Raw genomic sequence first — 25,135 nt, forward strand, 5'->3', positions numbered from 1 at the left:
CATACCTACTTTGTTTGGTTTTCAAATATGTTAGAATGTATTTTATATCATTAAAATGTTAACAGTACCTCCTGCAAAGCAAAATGGTAGTAAAGGAAAAAGCGAATCGAACTTTTCGTCACGGTACGATTTTGTAAGATCCAAGATGTCAGCTCCCAGTGATGTCAACATAAACACATGGTTCTACATGTCGGCCCTGTGCCTAACTTTAGATCTTCTAAGGCAATATTGAGAAACAGCTAGACGCATATATGAAAAATGGAAAACTCAAAGGTGATATCTGACTTTGTCAGGATGAGTAAACGCGATAAAAGACTGGCAAACAAGAAACGTAAAGCTGAAGCTTTGATCAATTTACTCGGGAGGACTGATGAAGTACCACACAAAAAGGTAAGCAGAACCGCTATTTATCCTGTTAATCATCATTTACATATCTTTTAGGAAAGAGTTCCGCCCGTTACCCACCCACCCTTCTTTTTTCAATAAGAAATGCGGTCCCGGGGATTTATTCCCAATGTAATATTCTGAAAAAGGACGCTGGTACACATTCCCGGTGTAAGAGAAAGACAAAATTTAGAAGCCATGTCGTCATTGTCTAGTTTAAACTTCCCCCCTAACGTAGTATGAGATCGTGAGCCCTCTTCTTCACCAGACCCACTTTTGCATTTTTTTCCTCTATTATCGGATGGTGACATCGACCCAGGTCAGGGAGCACTTGACAACTTGAACGAAGACTCATTGGGGTTATCAAGCGTTATTGACCCATCAACTGAGCGACTAACGATTGACAGTCAGCCCGGCAATTGTGCAGTGTCCAGCACAGGTGTATCTTTTTTACTTACTGAAAATATTAACAGCAGCAGTAATAGTTCTAACACTGCTGCCGTACCTCCAGCAAATCCTAGGAGGTCATCTCCTCCCATTCTAGCATGCCTAATTCTAAACGCATTATTAAAGGGGCACTGATGCGGAGCGAATAATGTTTCTCGCCAACGGTCTAATTACGAAACCAAACCGCAATTTGGTCAGCGCCCGCTCCTTCGACCGTGACGGACAAAGGAACTGGGCTCCTGTCCATATTAGCAGAATTTTTTCACCTAAACAGTCAGGAGGCCGGATGCCCATCATATGCCATTTGTTTAAAAATATCCATGGTATTTCTTGTCCGATCGTAACCAAATATCCCAGCAGTGTAGTACTTTTCGGATGCTTGGATGGTATAGTTACTGATCCAATTTGATCCTATTTCTGCGTTTTTAACCTCAATATTTAATCATGTTACATGAAAATATGATGTCTACAGGCACTTTGCAAGCCATTTGTTTCAGTACGGAAGATTGCAAAGCTTTATATTTAGGTAGTTTTGAGTGTTGGTTGAGCTGTGATAGCAAATATCATACGTAAATTTTGGTAGCTATGGTAACTACAATGGTTTCTTATTTATGATAATAAAAACACACAATTGATTTATTTGAATTCGTAAGCAAAAAACGATGACTTTGCCTTTGGTAGAGAAATCTGAACATTTTCTTACGTAAAAAACCCCTTATTTCACCTATTTAACAAAGTACACAGCAAATGCCAGTGTGTATTCCTTATGTAACGAAATTCCGTTGGTATCCTCAAAACAGTTTTGGCCCATAAGTGTTTTCAGGCTGCATGCGACACAGAGATTACATCTTCCTTGCTGTAACTCGTGCTTCCATGCGACACAGAGATTACATTTTCCTTGCTGTAACTCGCGCTTGATGGTGTAAATACATATGTTATTAGTCATCATTTCCTGGATGGTCAATTAATGATTTTTTAACAGGTATAATTAGTAGTAACACCACTTCGGTTACTCAACAAAGGTTCCCATTTGGCATTTCTCCTGTCTGGAGTAAATACTCAACATTATAAATTAAGGTCTGTAATGGCAAATGTATTGTATGTTATGTAATATGTGCATGTTGGTGATGCAAGTGGTTTTATCAGCTGAGTTACAAAAGCAAACATTGATCAAAGGATTAACCGATAACACACTGATTGATTAATTACTTTTATCTTCTAGCGGATTTGTCAAATGGCAGAGTGTGTAGATGACAACACCCTGTCGTAAAGTGTGAGTGCAAAAACAACATCCTCCCTTCAAAGAATTAACCACCCTTGCGTTGATTGATTGATTGCTCATTATTGGTTAACTAAATTACTTAGAATAGTGGACATCATACAATTAGTTGCCAGGTGTGCTATCTTGGGAGACCAATTAGAGGTTTATCTGGTTTTCATCAACGAAAGACGTGAAATGATGTGTTACTTTTTCGCAAATGAGACAGTTGTAAGACACGCGACACAGAGCAGGATTTTTTACTAGCTGCAGATGAATGGAATATGATTTCTTTTACGTGGATATTGATGGATACACTCCTGAACAAGGTAGTAGCCTGACATTGTTGCTTTAAAATTAGTCTGTTTTACATTCATTATTTGCATTTTGTTTTAATTTATTTGTTGTAGCATTCAGCAGAATCTGTATGACAGAAAACAGACACTAGATCGCGTATGTGTGTGAAATAGGATCCACATTGGCAATCTATACAATGTATAAATGTTGCTGTTATGTTAGAAATTTACTATGAGTATAAGCAGATCGTGTGTTCTTTTATTAATTTTCAGAATCATACAAATATGACAATAAACTAATTAGGGTTATGAGGCAAAATATAGAGACGTACACTGGCTTCGTTATTTTTCCGTCCTAATAGTTTTTTACCATTTCTACCACTGGCAGATGATTAACCTTCAAAGTGTTTCATTTGTTTTCACAATACATTTGTAATGAAGTAAAAAATGACTTCACCTCAGCTGATCTGTCTATAATTAAACTATCAGTTGCGCCTACGGACTGCGCAGCAGAGGTCACGAACCAGTCACGAATTATGGGATATCATCCGGGTACTCACGGGAGAAAAACAATAACAAAAGTTTACACCAGTCCACGGAAATTGCTCTGCATTAGTGCCCCTTTAAATGTCCGGTTCGCTTTGTAACTTTTTCACCCTGAAAACGGTGCTAAAACATCTGAAACAAGTCGCCCCCATAAGTGTAACAAAAAAGCCTGGCAACTAACTCCACCTCTCTGACACCTTCAGCTTTAGATGCAGTGTCTCACCCCACACCCCTCCAGCACGTAATGTCTTCCCAGCACCTCCTCCAGCACCTCGGGTTGTTACACGTTCCAATGCTAAACACCCCCCGTCCCATGAATCTTTTCTTTCTAATTTCACAGTTAGGTAGCACCAAAAGCACTGCCTCTTTTTGCCAGCGGTACGGGGTGTTACCCACCCAAGCAACTTGTCCTAACTGTCAGGAAGTACTAACTCGCACTTACATTGTTAATCGCAAGGGTAAGATTCCTGACTATCGTTGATAGTGTAACCGCAAAGCATGTTAAAAAAGTAACCATAATCAAGTTCCAGCATGGTGGGGTAAGTGGTTTTGTCACTGAGGAAAACTGTGTTGCTTACCTACTGCTGTGCTCGTAAAATGTCATATGCAGACACAATCAGAAAAACGAGTATTGATTGTGATGGTGATGGTGATGGGAAAGTCCCAGAAACGTCAAAAGAAATAGTATCAGACTATTTCATGCATTGTAGAGAGGTATGATCTGCAATGGTTGAAAAGAATGGTTTGTACAGAATTGATCTGGCTGGCTTGACGATGGAAACTGATGAAAGTAAATTTGGGAAATGTAAGTATCATAGAGGTAGGATGATAGAGAGTCAGTGGGTTTTGGGTGGTATTTGTAGGGAGACTTAGACAGTACTTTTTTGTTCCTATAGAGACATGCAACCGACTGACATTACTTGATGTTATTTGTAGGAAAGTGGGTGGGGGGGTAGTCATATTGTTACGGACTGTTGGAAGACTTACGATGGACTGTCTGACCTGGGTTACACCCATAGTACAGTCAACCATTTAGAGAACTTTTAAGGTAAGTGTATGCAGTACAGTATATGCACGCGAATGATTTGCAAATAATCCGCCATTTCCAGCAATGATTTATTTGCCTGTACAAACCTGAAAACTGGTGGTGGTGCATCAAAAGGAAACTACTGACAACACTCACTCGGCAACACTAGTTTGCTCTACATGTAGCCGAATATATGTATCGCTGTAGTGCCGAGAAAGACATATTCATGCAAATCCTAGAGGACATTGGCTCCAGTTACTCGGGAGGCCAGTAGAGGTATGTTGTACATTTCATGAGTATTGATCAGTTGTATGGAATATAGCTTATACATGGCGATGTTGTTATGCTGACCTCAACCAATGTGGACGGGTGGAACTCTTACCATATTTTATATATTTCATTTATATTTCATGTATATTTCACTTATATTTTACTTATTTCTACAATGTTACTAGATATAGTTATTGATCATAATAATGGTACAGCCTTTTTATAAAGTGTGTGGTGCAGAGTACAGGGGTAGGTGGTTTGAACAGTTAGTCTCACAAGTGTTATATGGTCATTTACTGAATTTTCAGGCTAAGGGGGAAGGGCTGGTTGACAACTAGACACATTTATTTAAACTGGAAGACTCAAATGTGATACATGGCTTTGTCAGGATGAGTAAATGTGATAAACTATTAAAAGACTCGTATACTAGAAACGTAAAGCTGAAGTTTTGATCAATATACTTTGGAGGATTGATGAAATATGACACAAAACAGTAAGCTTAACTTTTCTTTATACCTGTTTCTCATAATTTTCCATATATTTCACCTTTCACTTATTTCTTCATTGCTACTATATATAGTTGTTGATCATAATACTGGTACAATTTTTTGAGAATGTGTGGGGTGCACAGTTCAGGGGAGTGGTTTGCACAGTTTATTTTCACTGGTGTTTCAAAGGTCATTTACCAAACTTTCTTTTCACTAGAGTTTCAGTGGTCTTTCATATACTTCTAGCATGGGCCTTCAGCAACCCATGCTTGCCATAAAAGGCGACTATACTTGTTGTAAGAGGCGACTAACAGGATCGAGTGGTCAGGCTCGGTGACTTGGTTGACACATGTCATTGCTTCCCAATTGCGTAGATCTATGCTCATGTTGTTGATTGTCTCTGGAATGTCAAGTGCAGTGCAGTTTAAGTAAACTTAGCCTCAGTACTTTTCGTTACACTCCACTTCTGAGTCTAACAAAACCATATGAGAGGTCACGTCAGTTAACCTTTGAGATTGACCAATCAGAACACAGAGAGTAATGATACTGCTGCTAACATCTAATTTTGCATAGAGTGGATGGTTTGTATATATTAGTAAGTTTATTATAACTGAAATATTGCTAATATTTTCAGTTGTAAAGATGATGATTGTACATTTCACTCCATTATATAATTTCACTCCTCAAAGACATTTTTAGCCTAGTGAGCTCCACTGCAGATTAATTCTTGAAGGTGTTTCCAGGTAAAGATGGCTGTATGTGAGATACAAGATGGTTCATCACCTAACAAAGTCCCAGAGGGTAGCAGTCCTTCAGATTCAGAAGGAAAGACAATGTCGAGGAAGCACCAGCTGCACCAACTGAAGAAACAAAGAATGAAAGAAAAAAGAAAATTAAGCAAACCAGCCAAGAAAGACACAGCGGTATACTATCATATATTGTATAAACACTTTTTTCAAACAGAACATTTCCTAGTCAGAGTAGATGTCAACCATTTAGGTTCTCCAGTGGTTTTAATGTTGTCTATAGAAATTGTCTGTCGAGAACTCATCCATTTTTTTATCTTAATCAATAGCGCAGTTAGTGTTTCCCTTTTATAACAAATATATTCTAACCATAATTAAGCTTTTAATAAGTTCTATGATAAAGAACTTTTCTCTTGTCCCCATTGTTTGCATAATTTGCATTACAATTATGTCCTTACTTTTAGAACTGCATCAGAAACTATATCTCCTGAAAGCCTCATACAAAGTTATTGTTTCCTACAGGAATGGCCAGCTTTGTATCTGACACTGAAAGAGTTGCTTGAACAACAAAGAAACAAACGAGTGCATCTCAAATCAGATGAGGAGTTACCTCCCTTGTTTATGTTGGATTTGCAGCATTTGTTGACCTTTGCTTTGTTGCCTGACTCATATAAATACTATCCAAGGTATGCAGCTTTACATTCTTAATCAGAAATGTTGGATTGTGGGATGTCAGAATAAATGCATTGAAAAGTCATCATCTATTTTACTGAAATTTGATCAAATTTGATGGCACCATGGTCAGTCTGTCAAACTCACACTCATTTTTCTGAATTCCTGGCCCCATTTTACCAAAATGTGTTACAAATGATAATTGTTGTTACCATGTTTGATGTTGAGCATGAACATGATAACAGAAATAAAACAAGGACTGGCTGGCTGGGATTTCATGTACTGTGTCCATATGGTGTTTCCATATTAAACTGCAGCATAGTACATTGATTGTACCTACATACATGCACACACAAGTGCTGGGAATTGGTTGAAATCTCACAATTGATGATTGGTTCATGACAGCCGATCAATCACTGAAAACAAATGGTGAGCGTCACTTATCATATCCTTCGAAATGAAGCCCTCGGCAGACCGAACCCAGTCATAGCGGGTGGCTGTGCACTCAAGTGTAATGACGGCTTCCGATTGGCTGGTTCATTTGCTGACATGCTGAGGGCTCATTGTGTACAAAAAGGTGATCTGATTGATGGGCATTTTAGAAGTATGGCGGGTCACAAGAAAATAAGACTCTTTATGGATAACAACTTCTTTTATTGTGCTTGATGCGTCTTTTCAGTATGGATTCATATACTGTTGTCAAGCAAAATCATATACACTAGAAGAAGTTGTAATCTGTAGGGAATGTTTTTAGAGATGTTGGGTTTTGTAAATACATGTTCTCTGAATTTGTGTTCGATCCAATCAAAAATCATCTGATGGTGAACTACTGCATGGCTGGAAACTGTCATTCGTTCAAGTACAAAACAGGAGTTGAGACTGAGTTTTCACCAGTTTCCGTCAGATCCAGTCATCCAAGAAAAATGGATGTAGTTTGTGTGCAACCCAACAGACATATAAACATGTCATGTGTATAAGTATCATACCTGCCTAATTACATAATTTGGGAGAGACAGGACTCGGGTGCACGAGTCATAAATCAATTTATTTTGTTTATGGCGTATAGCCTGATGGGTGTTAAGTTCAAATTGCATGTGGTCAATGATTGAAGCTGTGTATTGCATGTTGTCTTTAGCACACAGGCAGGCAGACATATAGGTGTCAGTAAACCAGACATTAAGCTTTGTTTGTGACAGAGGCTGCTTACCACAATCTACAAGTTTATGTATGTAACGAGTAGATTTTTTACTTATTTTTCCTTATCCTGACACATGCTAATTGCTTATCTCCTCTTCCTGGCAAAGGTAGTGGAACACCTGAAATCTCTTGAAGTTCCCTTCTAAAAGAAGTGGACGTAAAATTCACACTCACCCATGAGTTACCTCCCCTCCCGCGCACATGGTTGATCGGCCACTATGCTTATTTTCTCCTTATCGCCCGAGGAGGGCGGCTGGAGTTACCTGGAGTCTCCACTACAGCGATAAGTTTTTCAACTATTTCGGTCCATTAACTATATTTATGTCGTATGCAGTATTTGGTTTATGTATATGTATCACAATTTGTTTATTTGTAATTATTGTGTGTTGATATAGCACATATTTTGTCAACTGAGACTTAGTCTCGGTTGATAAAATTGTGTTTACAGTGTAAATTACGGCTGTCTGCGGTTGACCGGCTTTTAGTTTCTCTGGCGTGTAATCCCTTATGTTATTCCACTATTTGCTGTGAATTTCACAGAAATTTATCTGTTTCAGAATTTATTGTATGAATTCGTTCTTTTCACAGGTGTGTGAGGGACAGGCAAAGTCGACTTTCATTAGTCATGTCTAATCAGATGATTTAGCTTCGGGTAACTGTTTTTTTATTTATTGCTGAATTTCATTCCAGTTACCAGTCAGCTGTGTCTCTAGGGTTATACCTTGGGTCCAGCGAGTTGTCCCCTAGACCACAGAAGAGTACATCATTGGGAACAGGGCCGTTGCAGCCTAAGAAGTCTTGATCACCATCGCCGTTGAAGATGAAGTCGTCTGCAACAATTTGTCGCAGAAACAACATTCTTCGATGAAGAAGTTCTGTGGTGACAAGATCATCCTTCTACAGGAACGACATATCTACGATAAGCTGCCGTTGATGCTACACTTCGAGCAGAATGTCAACCGGCATAGACAACTCTGGGTCGCCAGATAATGTAGACTTCGTCAGCAGCCTTGGTCATCGCAGTAGACATATCTACAGGTTAGCCGTCTTTGCAATCAACGCAGCTGTTCGACGTAGACGCCATCATGCAACATGAGCTTGGATAGGTCATGTTGAAGAAGAACGAAGACTACAATCTTCAACCATGTCAACAGCTGCTCTGTGTGGGCACTCAACTAGATCTGCACTCACTCCAAAGGATGAAGAGGAGGCATATGCACGCACCTCAGGAATATTGTCACCATCGTCCTTATCATCCCGTTGCAGTCTGGAGAGAGATCCAGCTACTTCGAGTGAGTGCACTCAGGTGAGTGACTACACCCGCGTGAGTGAGAAAGGTCACGTGGGTGAGTGCTCTCACAGGTCATCAATAAAGAAGATTTTCATCAGTCTCCCCAGCTCGTCGAAGGTGCAGTCAGCACTCGTCGTCCCCTTCAGACCTGGACTCTCCTAAGAAAGATCGTCGGCATCCATCAAATGCGTCACACTCATGGAAGGATGAAGACAGATACTACTGATCGTCATCTCCGGAGGAAGCTCTCTTTTCGGACTCGCAAGTCACATTGTGGATCATGAATGGCTTGGACTTAGTCTCCCCATCTAAGGACTCCAACGAGCCCAACACTTATAGAATGAAGAAGGAAGACATGCATTGACAGCGATAGCTCCGATATCTACAATTTCTGAGAAGTTATCTACGACATTCAAGTGAGCATCCAAGTTTCAACAACAACATATGCCACCTTTCAACGCTCGTCGCTTCCCTCTCCACCATGTGGAGCCCTCCATCAGAGCACCAGATGTAGATGAGGCATACAAGATCATCAGCAGTCCCCGCAACAGATCTTACAAGATAGACGACAAGCGGTTTGCTCTGCTGGTCACCTCTCCGAGACGCACCTTCTTCGGACTGGTTCGATTTAGAGCCAGCAACGAGACTCTCATCTCAAGCTCAGCAATCCTGCAAACAAGGAAGAGTGAATGATCTTGTCAACTTTGGTCACTCAGAAGATGAATCAGCAGTTTACGTCTGAAACGTCTCATCTCAACTCCTGCAGAACTGAATCTTCTTCCTCAACAAGATTGAAGAGGTAGCAGTGATGATCGCCCAAGATTTCAGAGAAGTCATGATGATCGACACCTTGACAATGGTGCTCAAGTCAGCGTTACACTAACAAGTCCAAGTTCTCCAGAGTCCAGAGTACAAGAGATAAGAAGTTTAATATCGGAGCCTCCAGGAGGTAAACATTGAAGATCAGGGACTGAACGACTGGAGTTTTCCACCCTCAGCTGTTCCCATACAACCGTCGCCAGTGGATGAATGTCTTCAACTTGACTGGAAGAAGCGGGAAATTCTCAAAGATGAATATGTCATGAAGATTCATCGAGACGACTGCAACATACCATTGCAAACTACACCTCCGATCACATGAGATGATGATATTATTTTCGTTGGAAAAATTTTGACACACTTACCTGGAAGACAATATTGTCTACATCAGTTTCAAGCGGCAAAAGTTTTTCATGTGCTTTACTCATCTAGACATGTTCTCGCCAAACAGCATTGTTACGGACAAGCCTAAATGCTAGCAAGGGTATCACCGTTTAAACAAGATTCACGATGATCAGTTATCTGCTTCACCGGTGGCGTCACGTCTACAATCTGATAGGTCCCCAAGAGACAACGCCCTGCAAAGAGAGCCAGTGACGTTACATCTAAAATCTGATTGGTCCTTGAGAGACAACGCCCTGTGCAGAATGTGATGTTATTATTTCAGTGTTAGGAAGTCGTCTACTTTTGACTTCTTTCAATGATGGAAAGATGTTGAAATTCTTCAAAGGCATTTAGAAGTTGGTCAGGTAATACAAGACACTATTATGGATGACAACTTCTTTAGTTCTTTTAACACGACGTTTCAAGGCCCTGACGAAGGGGCAAGAATTAGCCTTGAAACGTCGTGTTAAAGAAGTTGTCATCCATAATAGTGTCTTGTATTACCTCACCAACTTCTAAATGCCTTTGAAGAATTTCATCAGACATCTACATGGAGATGAAGCAGTCCGACTCCTCAACTTCAACTCCTCTGTCAACTCTAAGATCGTCAAGACCAAGAATCACCTCACCTTCCTACTCCGCTGCAGAGACAACAACATCGTACCTAATGGACTCAAACTCCGATCTCCCATCCAGACTGACAACCCATCTATCTCCAAGATCCTACATCAAGCCAGTAGCAGAATCCTCAAGGTCCAAGTACAACAACTCAGATGGAAGAAAGCATCCCTGGAGAGTAACCTTCGCCAGACCTCAGCTGACTTAGAGTTCACCCTCAGCCCTGACCACCTACAGAAAGTCCAGTCCCTGACTACCATCAACAACGCCTCCCTCAATGACAAGATTAAACAATGCCAGACTACAAAGTTCAACAACCTCCAGCAGCAGACAGCATCCAAACCCATCGTCAAAATCATCCACCTGACGAAGGGGCAAGAATTAGCCTTGAAACGTTGTGTTAAAAGAATTAAAGAAGTTGTGTCTTGTATATGGAAAGATGTTGTTCACACACTGGATGAGCAGTCTACAGCATCATTTGATTCTTCAGACGGCGTAGAGATATTCTAACAGCAGACTCAACGTTCAATATCAGGAGACTTATAGCAATGAATGACAGTTTGTGATCAGAAAGGCAGCCAGCTATAAAGTAGACTTCCTTGGAATGTCACTGTCAGGCTACTAACTCAGCTTGGATGACTTGAGAATCAAACTCCTCGGGATTTGATTCATCACTACGTTGAAATACATCACTGTCCCATGATCGGTGGGTCAAAGTTCAAGCCAATGATTAGAACAAGTTCTACTCTCTCCGTTATCACTATGTGAGTGATAATGTCTACTTGATCTGCTCTAGTCACCTCAGTATATGACCAGATGAAGATGTCTACTACTCGTCTTTGACAGCGGTTCCTGAGTCATGGTTTCATGTCCTGACCAGTTTACGACTCTGGACATCTTGAGACAATATCTGCTATGGTAGACTCGCCAGTCAATGTTTGCGCAGGACCTTACATATTAGAGCCAGCATTCAACAACCATCTTTAGGTAGACATGTCTCTCCAAGGATGGAGTGCCCATCTAAACAACCGGTTGCAGCAGGATTCTGGAAGAAGGAAGATCGAGCTCTTCACATCAACTAGTTGGAGATGAAAGTGGTGATGCATGTTATCCATCATTGGTCAACAACACCGAGAGACAAGCTACTGATGATCCATACGGACAACTCAATAGTAGCCTTCTACGTAAACAAGGATCAACGAGACCTCCATCTCTACTACACCTGACGTTTCTACTCTTCAATGTGGTTGACAGTCTGAATCTCCAAATAAAAGTATCTCACATACCAGGAGCCTGCAACATCATGGCAGACGCCTTATCTCGTCCTCTTCGTCTATCACCAACAGAGTATAATGCTGCATCGAGAGGCATTACAACTAATCAACCGGAGGTTCAGATTATGGCAAATAGACTTATCAACTAACAGACAGCAACCTTTGTGTCACTTTTACCAGAACCTTTAACTTGGGCATCAGATGCTTTCAGCATTGGGAAGGACTAAATGCATTCACATTTCCTACTACAGTGTTGTTACAAAGAGTCATCGAGAAAATCAGAGCAACATGTCTGCAGATAGCAAACATTCCAGAGGTCTAAAAGGCTCTACATCATCTACATACTTGGCAGCTGGCAGCTCAGTCGTCACCATGGAAACAGGAACCAAGCTGACTAAAGTACCCGAGCTACTTGCCTTGCTACGCTCTTTCAAGTTGGAAGGTCAACAGGGTAGATTTAGAGCTCCAGCATGGGATCTAAACATGATACTTCAACATCTCACAAGTGATGTGTATGAACCGCTTGATTGGACCTCATTTCATCTGCTATCTCAGAAGACGCTACGTTTACTTGCCTTAACTACAGCTGCAGGCACGTCAGAAATTCATGCTCTAGACTTCAACCGCACAAGCTTTGATGCAAATCATCAGTAGACAGCTCATCTGGGTCTACGATGGGATTTTATTGCAAAAAATCAACTCCTAGGTCAACCGGAGAGACAGTTCCACATACCAACACTATCTTCAATCCTTAGACCCCATGATATTCAAGATTTATCATTATGTCCACTCAGACCTTAGAAGATATACATCACACGTGCCAAGTTTATTTGTTACAATCAAATTGTATATGTTCATTAGTCTAGGTCACCAGAACCTTGTGCTTGTCATGAGAGCAGGATTCAGGGTTAAAACAAGTTCCTGGCCTAAATCTTTGAAGGGCACTTAGAAGTTGAAAACATGAGTTCCTGGCCACCTGTAGTTACAAGACAAGGTGTCTGAAGCGCATGGTCCAATTTCGCAACTAGTCTCGATTGCTATATCTTGACATTTAGTTGCATCAGAATCTAGCAGGATGCTAGTTACTTTTGATGTCATCACATGCCAGTCAACAAAGTTGTCTATGGAAGACAAATTCAACTGGATCTGATCCCTCAGAATCTACAATGAATATTAGAAAGGACAGAACCGAATTATCACCGTTACAAGTTCCCGTAAGGGGGGGGGGGGGGGGAATTATTGGAAATGATTTTGAACAGCCAGCAGAATCCAGGGTGGTCTGACCCACCGCCATTTCTGTCGCAGTTTCTGTAAGCAGTTAAGCATGAGTCAGGATAAGGAAAAATATGTAATTTTCTGAATAAAATTGATATTTTATACTTATCCTGACTCATGATGAAAGCCCTCCCACCCGCCACTGACAGACATGCTGAATTCTCATATTTTCATGTCAGACGATTATAGGAGAGAGTGAGTATCATGGCCGACCAACCATGTGGAACCAAGTCAGCAAACCACCCGCTTCCATTAGTTGCCACTTACGACAAGCATAGATACTTAAGATTGATTCTAACCCACATCTTCACAGATTTTCATCTCTATCAAACCAGATTATTATCAGGTTGGTAAAGCATGTTCAGAAAATGTTGTCTTTGCTTGCTTGTTTATCTTGTTTTGTTTCTGCAGATGGTGTAAGTTGGCACGACCAAGAAAGGTGGCATCAGTGGTTGTCATAGTGATAGACCAACTCAGCTCAAACGATCTAGAAGAACACCAAGAGTGCTTTCCCTTTATGAAGAAAACGTTTGACCTAGTAAGAAAAACTATGGTTGAATAGATAATTTTGACACTTTATGGATCTACCATGCTTAAATATTCCACCTCTTTTTATTCCCCACAACGCATTTTGCAGGGGTTGTTAAAATAGGCCACGTCCGTTCCTCCATGCATCTGTGGACATTTGTCTTTTCCGAAGGAAAACTTCAAAACCATTCAGTATTTCTTCACCAAACTTAGCACATGGATAGATCTGGTGGTTTACTGGTGCCTTTTGATAGTTTTGGATTTCTGAATAGAATATTTTTGGCCTTTGCATAGCAAAAAGTATGATTTCTTTTCCGGAGTGGAGTGAGTGAGTGAGTTTAGTTTTACGTCGCATTTAGCAATATTACAGCTATATGGCGACGGTCTGTAAATAATCGAGTCTGGACCAGACAATCCAGTGATCAACAACATGAGCATCGATCTGCGCAATGGGGAACCGATGACATGTGTCAACCAAGTCAGCTGGTCTGACCACCCGATCCCATTAGTCGCTTCTTACGACAAGCATAGTCACCTTTTATGGCAAGCATGGGTTGCTGAAGGCCTATTCTACCCCGGGACCTTCACGGGTCTTTTCCGGAGTGGAACTCTAAAACCGTTCATTATATCTTTCACCAAAACTTGCACATAGATTTGCCCTTTGGTAGTTTGGATATTTATAACATATAATATATAACATATTTTTGGCATTACCATGGCAACAAGTTTGACTTAGACTGACAAACTGGTCAGTAGTGGTGATAGTGCTCCTTTCTGGAGCAGAACTTATAAAACCTTTTAATACTCTCCTTGCACTTTTCTATATACACACCAAAACATTTGACAATGTAACTCATAGACATATTCATGAGGAGTATTTTACGGGGGATACTGATGACTATGTCTTCTTCTTGTTTTTAGGTTGATATACTATCAACACATAATTATTATGTACACTTAGATGTGCACATAATTCTGAATGAAAATGTTTCAGACATTTTTCTGTCTGTTTAAATATCTCAGCTCAGTCCCTACCACTTCACTCACTAGTTCATTCACACTAGCGCAACTAAAACACTTCTTCTGACCCTTTGTGGACCTTTAAGATGAAGTATCCTAATGGAACATTTGTTGTATACTTATATCAATAGTAACTCGGGCATAAAATAAATTTCCTTAATTAATGATAGTGATAAGTCATCTTCTATAGTGCACAGTCTCAAACACCAAGTGTTTGCATGCGGGACTTTATTGATTGATGTGAATTTGTTTTCTCAGTTTACAGAAATGATCTCCCCGTATCAATATGGCGGTTCAGTAATGGAGGATGTCTTCCATGTTCCTGTCAGCAAAAGGAGCATCAACTCTAAAGCCAGTGAGTTTGTTGTCCTGTGTTATTGTGTCATGTTTCCAGCCTGCTTCAACCAGATATGTTGTGTTTGCTTTAGATAATATTATATTTGTTACAATCAAATTATATATGTTCATTAGTCAAGGTCACTAGTACCTTGTGCTTGTCATGAGAACTTACAGAAATGGGCCCCTGTCAGGATTCAGGGTTAAAACAAGTTCCTGGCCTAAATCTTTGAAGGGCATTTAGAAGTGGAAAACATAAGTTCCTGGCCACCTGTACTTACAAGACAAGGTGTCTGAATCACATGGTCAAATTTTTGCCTTGCCTGTCATCTTGCTGTGGAAATGGGAGGGGCGCTGGAGCAGGCCAGTGGTTAAAGTGTCTGATTGTCAGTCTGAAGACTTGGTTTGATTCCATGGGTACAATGTGTGAAACCCACTTCTGGTGTCCCAGTCATGGTGTTGCTGGAATATTGCTAAAAGTGATGTAAAACCATACTCAATGACTGACTCACTTTAAGTTATTTACAGGTAGCCATGATGATTTTGTCAGTTTACATCCAGATTAGAACTAGGTGGTGGTGTGCTGTATATGTAGGGTGTGAAACGTCCAAACATTTCAGCCAGACCACTGGGCTGGTTAGATATAAAACTTGCCAACCCTGACCTTACCTGCTCACAAATAATTTAGGCTTCATAAGCAACATAGTTTATCATCCAATTGGAATTTATCATTTATTTTTACGAGTGAATTAATAATGATTGATTATCCTGTAATGTGATGAATATCTTCATATACATGTCATATACATGTCTGGGGATGGTAGGGTAGCCTAGTGGTTAAAGCGTTCGCTCGTCACGCCGAACACCCGGGTTCGATTCCCCACATGGGTACAATGTGTGAAGCCCATTTTCTGGTGTCCCCCGTCGTGATATTGCTGGAATATTGCTAAAAGCGGCGTAACACTTAACTCACTCACTCACTCATATACATGTCTAAATTTACCCCGACAACAGGACAGGTCGTGTTGAAAATAAGCCTTCCTGGGAGGTTGGACAGGCATGTATTTTGAATGGTGATGTATGTTATCACTATCTGAGAGAAACTTGTATGTACTTGATACCATCGCTTTTTTCTCTTGATTTTTAGTGAATGACGAGGAGGGAAGAATTATGTTGAAGAATCAGATTGATGGGGTGCACAAAACCCAGTTGCAGCTACAGCAATCCCTGGGCATCACAGTACCCGACACATCCAAACATGTGCCGGCGCCTGACTTTAACAGAACCCACCTGCTCCTGAATCCCATGCAGATGATGCAGGAAGGTTACCCCATGCCTGTGAACACACTGAGAGGTATCCATATGTTCTGATAAATCTCCACTGTACCCTAGATGCCTCAATGATTATTACCTCCCTTTGCTGGCTTTTTATCCAATCAGATGTGTGTGCTGGAAAGATGAGTGTACCAATGACAACTCACTTCTGTAAATTATCTGACCGATAAAACATGGCAATAAGAGGCAGAAGGAGCTCTTTCAGACCTGTCAATTTGTCTGTATGATTTTCTCAAAAATCTGAGTTGCACCGGTGACCTCTATCTGTGTTGATAATGGCAAGCTCAGTTGTGACAGTGGCCTAGCTTAATTTCATTGCTTATGTATAACTAAGATATTTTACAGGAGCCATTATTTTAGTCACGCCGCAAGGTTAAATAGAAGTTTTCATTAGCATATTCGCATAATTTTGAAACTTATCCAATCTCACAATTTGTACTTCTCTCTCTTGCGTCGATGCTTAGTGGAAGGAATGAGAATTTTCCCTGAAGGCCTCTCTTGTCCAAGCGCCTATGTTCCCCAGGCTGCTATTCTTATAGGACAGGTTCCTAGTCCAATGTTGAGCATTCAGTGTTTGCTCACCTATCTACCCACGTGACGACCTCAGAGTGATCATTTTCTGTCTTGTCACACCACTGTGTGGACGTATTGTGATAGTTCTCATTTTTTCCTTACAAGTTAATGTCAGAAATATGTCATGAGGATTGAAACCTCAGCTGTGTTGTTTTTGCGCATAGCATAAACAACAATTTATTCCGCAGATCCCCACTTGTCATGTGTTGGTTGTATTGGCCTTTGTACTTGGAGCATGTGTTGTCAGGAATGTGCTCCCGTATCTAAGATGTTTTTTGAGCATATGGACATGCTTGCTCCCATTGGCTGGCCGACAGAACTCGTTACACTTCAACAGAGCATGGTGGGTCGTCAGACAAATCCCCTCCATTCAAGGACCCGTATTGACTGTTCGTCATTTGAAGATTCCACTGTTGGAAAGTGAAGATTTTATTGATGTCAGATGTCTACTGTACTTGTTAAGTATGATGTCTTGTACCTTTTTTGTTGGGTCGAGTCCCATGCGGGATTCCAATCCATACCTATATGACTCCGTGTAATGAAATGTTTACTCGTCGTTCCACCTTATCGAATTGCCCTGTGTTGCCAGCTGACTCACACAGCTGACCTACTTCGTCAAATCACTGTACTGATTCACATAGAATCATTTCACCACATCTGATTGTTTCTTATTGTTGAAACAGCTCACATCATCGAATCGATTCACCACACCAGAACGGTTAACCACTCTGAATGGATTCACCAGGCAGAACTGTTTTGCCTCATCATATTGGGTCACAACATCACGTCAGTTCACCATGTATGACTGTTTCTTGTCACCAAACGGTTTACATCATTGAATCACTGAGGTCAAGGGTTTGGGTTTGCTCCAGTTTGGACCAGCAGCTATATTGGCTCAGCAGCTATTATCAGCCCATCAACACAGAACAGCACAGTGTGCGTCTATGCATTTGTTCTCATGTACATGCTGAATAAAATTTTTCTGGGATTAAAACTCTTCACTCAGTTTTACTGGGTTATTGCAATTAGTTTGTATATAGATTTACAGTGGTTATTTCTCATATTTGCAATGTAGAAGTGTTTGACAATCTTGCTTGCTGACCTCCACTCCGTGGAGCAATCACATCAGTGTGCTGTCCTGGTACTGAATGTTACACTTGTGAGTTTCTCTGATTCAGTTTCCTTTTCCCCTTTTTTGTGATGGGGTCTGGGGGCTGTCTCAAAGTAGGTGCGGGATCAATTACTAGTCATGAGACTTTAATTATGGGGGGTACTCTGATAAATTGTAAAGAAGTGAGGTGAGTCACCAAGCTGTGTCCTCTTGCGAAGGTTGCAGCTGCACACCACAGTGCTTAGGAGCACCCACTCCCTGGGAGCAATTATGCCTAGTAAGCCAAGGGGTTCAGGAGAACCCATCACCAACATAGGTACTATGCTAGTTGGATCCGGTCTCCCTTGTTCTGTCAATGCTTTTTGACCTAGGGAAATCTGTGACCCACCTTTGAATCATGGGATAAGCGCAAATCGTGAGATAGGATAAGTTTTAAAGTTTGGAAATTTTAACTATAAATTGTATATTTATATACTTATCCTATCTCATGCAGTGTATGCCCACCCAGCCTCCCTGCTACTCAGATTACAACGTTGACTCTAGAAGAGAATGATCACTCCGAGCTAGTCATGTGGGTAGATAGGGGAGCTTACTGCATGCTCTGCATGGGACTAGGGACCTGTCCTATAAGTAGAGCAGCCTTCGGAACAAGGGTGTATGGACAAGAGAGGCCTACAGGGAAAGTTCTCATTCATTCCACTTAGTGTCAAAGCAAGATAGAGATTGCAAATCGTGAGATAGGATAATTATATGAATATACAATTTATAGTTAAAATTTCCAATTTCAGATCGGTACAAGGATTTCAAGTTCAGCTTTAAGAGTTACAAATCTGTGACTCATAAAAGCCCACTATTTTCTATAGATTGTGAAATGGTAAGACAGATGTACAGTTGTCTGCTTCCTGTTTTAGGTTAAAATACAATATGCAAATATTTCTGAAGCTTAGCTATAGTTTTGGTTGCCACTTTGTATTGTCAAAAGATACTATACAACAATAATGTTCACTTTGAAGAAAAAAATTGCATGGTTTTATGTTACCAGCTTGGGTTTAAGAACAGATTTTTGTAGTGCTGTGTTGTGACTTTCAGTGTCTCACGACTGCCCAGGAAAATGAGTTGACGAGAGTGTCAGTGATCAACGAGAAGTTAGAGACTGTGTATGACACATTGGTCAAACCATTCAACAGGATCACCAACTACCTAACCCAGTAAGCATTTTTCAAGAAAACAGTTTCAGTCATTTTTAAGGATTTACATAACAGCATAGGTAGCAGTGGTTAACCTGAATCTTGTTTTTAACCATTTTCAGTTTTCAAAATGTTCACCAATTTGATCATTATGGGATGATTTAGATATTTTTTAATCTGTCTTGAAAACCTATATTGATTTTATTATTAATGATTACTAACTGAAGCCAGATGTTTCCTTAAGTCATGGGATTAACTTTCACACAAGTGAAAGAATTTGTCACAAGCAAAAATATAATCATATGTACTAAACAGCAAAAGAAAGCCATGTTTTTCGAAAAAATTAAATCTCAAAATTAAATGTTCATGTTTAGGTCTTCTATTTAAAAACTTGACAAGACGTCAGTATCTTTTGCTGTGTAGTAGGTATATTGCTGGTATCCATAGTAACAGGTTGCTGTGCTGTGTTTAGATACAGTGGTATTACAAAGAAGATGTTGGTGACAGTGAAAACTCGGCTGAAGGATGTTCAGAAACATCTGAGGAAACTCCTCCCCTCAGACTCCATTTGGGTGGGGCAGTCACTCAATGGGGATCTTGCTGCACTCAAGGTACACATACCCTTAATAAAGTATCCAATATTTGCTATTGTTCCCCATTATCAAATGGGGGCGGTGGGGTAGCCTAGTGGTTAAAGTGTTTGCTCGTCACGCCGAAGACCCGGGTTCGATTCCTCACATGGGTACAATGAGTGAGGCCCATTTTCTGGTGTCCCCTGCCGTGATATCGCTGGATTATTGCTAAAAGCGGCATAAAACCAAACTCACTTACTCATTATCAAATGTCCATGTGTTCTTGACCCATGAAGAATTGGCATTCAGCAACCCTTACTTGTCTAAAGAGGCGATTAACAGGATGAGTTGGTAATGCTTGCGGACTTGGTTGATGCATATGATTGTATTTAAACAGCATAGATCGATGTTTATGATGTTGCTGACTTGACTGTCTGGTCCAGTTTTGATTATTTACAGAATGCAGTCATATAGTTGAGTGTGATGTTAAACAACAAACAAAGATATATGTATGATCTTCCCAAATTATGCATGATATCCATCAGTCATGATCACAATCAACAAGACATTATAACAGCAAATTTGTCCAGGTTTGGATTATACTTGTCAAGATGTGATTCAGTCCCAGCCTTCTAATCGAAACTTCATGTACAAAATTGTCATGAAAATTCAAGTTAAAAAGATAAAATGTCCTCTTAAAAGTCAAAAAAATGAATTTCCTTACATGTACATGAAATGATTTCTATGGAAGATGACCTTCCATGTTTCTGACTTGAGCTGACACGAGTTGCCATGATTACATGTTTCAGCTGTTCCACCCCTATGTGATTGATACAAGCGTCATATACAACATGTCTGGGATGAAGTGGAAGAAGACTGGCCTCAAGGCCCTTGCAGCACACTTCCTTAAGTATGTTCAGTACTTTCAACATGGGACAGATAAGTTCCTTCCAGCATTTTGTATACCTGTCCCTCCATCAACCTTGCATACATATTTTTACTTCCCATCTGTACTCTGACCAACTTGAACAATGTCTCATGGCTTTACTTTCCAGTGCATCTGTGAAGATTCTGGGTATAATTATTTTTCAGCAACCCATTCTTCGTAAGAGATGACTGACAGGATTGGATTGTCAAGCTTGCTGACCTGGTTGACACAGGTCATCGTATCCCATTTACGTAGATTGATGCTCATAATGTTGATTATTGGATTGTCTGGTCCAGGCAGGATTGTTTACAGACTGCAATATAGCTGAGTATGGTGTTAAACCAGAGACCATAATCATTGATTTTAAACATGAAACAAGCAAACAAACAAATAAACAAAGAGTACTTTCCAGGAAAGGTTCTGTTTTGATTGAAGTGAGTGCTAGGTTCCATTGGTGCTCTGAGCAACTTGCTCAGTGTACCATAGCCTTTTGGCTATACTGCTGGACACATAGAACGGATTACATGTTGTACAGGCTCTTTCGACATACGTGAGATGTAATCAGCATCATCAGCTTACTGAAAAGAGACGCTTAAGTACTGTATCACACAGCCTTGTATATATACTCCTGTGTGATGGAGAATCTGGTGTATACAAGTCCAGGAACTTACAAGGAAAGATTACAATCAGAGGGTATTCAGGTGATACTGAAAGTGAAAGAATGGTTTGTTATATTTTTTTTATTTCCTCCCTTTGAACAGGCTTTGGGTATTATTTAATAATTCTGCATCATATAGATGCCATACTTCCAGTCTGACCAAGAACAAGCTGTTATGGGTGTCATATTATGAAATATTTGAAGTAGATGGTAGGCAAAAAATTACATTTCTGAGTTCTTTTGCATGTTGAAACTTTTTTTAAATCATTTATTTCATGATATTGTTACATAACATCACTGAGGTGAATCTTGTTTCATTCAGACAGGACATTCAGTTGGGGTCGTCAGGTCACTGCTCGGTGGAAGATGCGTGTGCCGCCATGGAACTTGTCCAGCTTAAACTACAGAAAGGTCATGACTGTTTCAAGTTGAGCTTTTTTTCAAGATTGCCAGAATGCTTTTCTTAATTATACTGACAATTTCAGAATCTCAGCATCAATGAGCTGATTTCAAAGTTCGCTGGTCATGAATTCTTTAGGTGACTTCAGATTTTCATGTAGAGAAGAATGGTATCAGAGTAAATGGTTATATTGAAATACATCTGAGACATAAAACAGTATTCATTCACATGTAAACTATTCTCGCAAATGTCCATTTCAGTGCCAACAAGTGTGAAAACAATCAAAATTAGTGTAGAAAGAGGTGTTTTCAGTATTAATTTCCCACAGTCATGTACAGGCTCCTGATGAATCATGATGCTAAACTAACAAAGAATCCATGACAGGTATGGATTTCGGAGATGCAACACGGTCTGTGATAGACCCAGCACCCTCAGCCAATGGAGCATCTGATGAAGTGACTGGAGAGGTGGAAACTGCCACCCAGGTGATGGACAAGAGACGACTGTTCTTCCAACAAAATAAGTCATGCTACAGAAATTTCCTTACCATGATTATGGATGAAAAGAAGACAGGTGGGTTGTCGTTTAGTGAGGAATACTTGGAGATAGTAGACTGGGTCAAAGACAACTGCCTCCCAGACGATTGCCACACAGGGGCTTCTTTCACAATACAGCCTTTACTAAGATTAACCTCAACTTCCATTCTTTAACATTGCACTAAAGTTACCTTAGTGACTTATGATCACCTTCGTGCAAGGAGGCTGAGGACAGTTGCCACCTAGGACAATTGCCACCCAGGACAATTGCCACCCAAAACATAAGAACCTAAGTCAGTTTCTTTTGTCCTAAGCCACAGTAGTGTGGGTGGCAAATGTCCTACATCCATCTAAAATCAGGGTTTATTACCATAGTTACCAGTTTGTTGTTTAATGCTTGCAATATTACAGCAGGGTACTGGAAGTCACGGTGACTGAGTGGGTTAGGTGGCTGACTTTGTGTGCTGGTGACTAGGTGCCTAACTCTGAAGGTGCAGGTTCAAATCCCAGATGGAACTCAACCAGACAGTGCAAAAATTTGTACTTGACTGAAAAAGTGTAATCTCAAGTATGACATGTTACAGTATAGTGGCAGTCTGTAATTAATCGAGTCTGGACCAGACAATCCAGTGGTTGAAACATTTTGAAGGTATTATCCCTGTCAAATGTCATCACAAGGCGATCAATTGTTTAATGCTTTCATCAAATCTTCTGTTACTTTTCATATTCTGTAGATACAGTTGAAACAATGTTGAAAAACCTGGAAAATTTACATCAAGTGTAATGTACACAAGCAGTTGTTGGCAAGTCAGACACGTTATCGACTCAAGTGGTTATTATGCAGTTTCCTGGGTTCAAACATATTGTTACTGATATATACTTTTTAGAAATGCTTCTCAGTACACCATGATGTGGAATAGAAATTTGGGGGTTTTATATACTGGATAAAAATAGCTAGGGTATTTGTAAATTTTGAAATTATGAATAATGATGTAGTTATTCACTGACACACTGATAAAATATCCCTAACTTATATTGTCCAGTATATTTCATGTGGTATTTTTGATAAACAAAGTGATGTCATCTTGTTAGGTTATTTTTGAAACATAATTTAGAAATTTAATGAAGGACCACCCAGTTGCATCAATTTGAATATTTACAGTACTGTAATCAGTGATTGAAATTTACAGCTACAGTTATTGACAAACCAGACACACTGTCAACACACCTGTCAGATGTGGCTGTGTGTTGTTCTGCTGAGACATCAGACAAAGCCAGAACAGCGACTGCAGCCCAGGCAGTACAGAAGCAGGACTTTGTGTGGGTGCAGCTGCATGCACTGAATCACAGGAAGAAAATAGAAACTGCAAACGCAGGGGAGGAGAAGTCAGTAGCAGAGTCCGGGGAGGAGGAAGAAAGGGCAGCATCTGTGGGGAAGTCAGAAATTGGCGACTCAGACAAAGAAAAAATGGAGGAAGGGGAAAAGAAGAGCATGGACTTGATAAAGGTGAGGCAACACTGAATAAGTCAAAATGTTCCAACATTAAGTATGATTTAGTTTTACACCACACTCAATAATATTCCAGCTGTGAAACATTAAATCTAGACCATACAATCCAGTGATCAACTGCATGAACATCGATCCATGCTATTGGGAACTGATGACATAGGTCAACCAAGGTCAGGGAACCTGACCATTTGATCCTGTTAGTCGCCTCTTACAACAAGCATGGGTGAAGATCAGTTCTAACCTGGAACATGCTTTCTACAGTTTCATTTCATGTTTCTTTTTTTAATGAATATTATTCTCACAAATCCATTGATAATTGCTGATGCAAGCAAGATCAGTCGACTGATTGATTATCCCATCAATCGCTGTCACAGTGTGGTGTCCATGTTAAGCTGTAGTTTGGTTTTCCCATTGTCTGGCTCTGGGAGTGTGGCATTGTTCCAGACTAGAACAGGAAGCCACCATGCATACATATCACTATACAAATAAAGTAATATGTAATGTTATTGTTCATATCACCTCCATTACTATTCCTCACAGTGACTAAATGTTGCTCCTTACCATCAGATTTACATTCATGTTTTCAGAGATATATGAAGCGAATTGACAAAAGAGTGAAGAGGATTGCAAAGAACGTCCAACCCAAATCCTTGTTGTGTGTGGTGTTGTCAGGGCAACCAAGTAAGAAGGCGATTCACAATGCAGGAGTGCTTCTGAATATCATGTGACGCTTGTGAAGTGTATTCAACAAAATACTCTCAGGATATTGTTATCGTTTCTGTTTAAAGATTATTGTTCACGAGTGACAGAGTGGACTTCACAACAAGTGATTGGTCAGTGGTGACTATTCAGTGACCAGGGCCCTTTTCTTCAAATGGATCCTAGCGCTATGGTGACCGTGACTACAAGCAGGTCCCAGGTCAAACAGGTCCAGGTCCAGCTTAATGTACAGAAAATAAAGCAAATACAATGTTTATTTTGTTTTTCCTGTAATTTCTTTCAAATTTGGAGATAAACATGCTACATTATACCCTAAATTGATTTTGCACTGAAAATGCAGCAAGAGGTATAAAACTATTTCTAATGAAGCATTGCATCATCTGTGCTTATACATGCAAGGCACCTGAGATAGGCAACCACTACTGTTGCATAACACAACAAGAACTACAATATGATGTCAAAGCTGCATACACAGAAAAATGTCAAATTTCAAGTTGAATCATGGGATAGTCTCTCGGAGTGTATACCCTGGAGATATCTAGGATGCGATGTCAATAGAAACCTCAAAGTGTATACGCTGCAGGTAAAATATCTGTGTTTTATGCAGATTTTCGCTTGTTAAGAGATCAGTGTCAATAACCAGGGAATTTTGTAGGTCGCGCCAAACCGTTAACAGTAACATGTGATTGAATAAATCCTTTCATTCATCTCACATTTGACTGGACAGTC

General features: G+C 40.2%; 1 protein-coding gene across 1 annotated transcript; it reads left to right on the forward strand.

Moving 5' to 3' along the window:
* The first annotated feature begins 88 nt into the window (after positions 1-88).
* Positions 89-24,662, forward strand: LOC137285290 (RNA exonuclease 5-like). Its single transcript, XM_067817620.1, has 14 exons — positions 89-390; positions 5,460-5,639; positions 5,985-6,148; positions 13,404-13,530; positions 14,799-14,895; positions 16,024-16,230; positions 18,684-18,769; positions 18,985-19,103; positions 19,555-19,693; positions 20,464-20,564; positions 21,563-21,651; positions 22,025-22,213; positions 23,367-23,683; positions 24,274-24,662. Exons 1-14 carry the CDS (start codon positions 259-261, stop codon positions 24,412-24,414), a joined length of 2,088 nt encoding a protein of 695 aa, XP_067673721.1. The 5' UTR covers positions 89-258; the 3' UTR covers positions 24,415-24,662.
* Positions 24,663-25,135: the final 473 nt, after the last annotated feature.

The sequence above is a fragment of the Haliotis asinina genome, chromosome 5, assembly GCF_037392515.1.
Source record: "Haliotis asinina isolate JCU_RB_2024 chromosome 5, JCU_Hal_asi_v2, whole genome shotgun sequence".
Lineage (NCBI taxonomy): Eukaryota > Metazoa > Mollusca > Gastropoda > Lepetellida > Haliotidae > Haliotis > Haliotis asinina.

What these genes read in the sequence shown, in the direction of transcription:
- LOC137285290 (XM_067817620.1), top strand. Translation starts at nt 259, where the DNA reads ATGGAAAACTCAAAGGTGATATCTGACTTTGTCAGGATGAGTAAACGC. An exon ending in GCCTGTGAACACACTGAGAG is followed by an intron (nt 16,231 to 18,683) that starts GTATCCATATGT and finishes TTCCAATTTCAG; the next exon opens with ATCGGTACAAGGATTTCAAG. An exon ending in CCAGCTTAAACTACAGAAAG is followed by an intron (nt 21,652 to 22,024) that starts GTCATGACTGTT and finishes AATCCATGACAG; the next exon opens with GTATGGATTTCGGAGATGCA.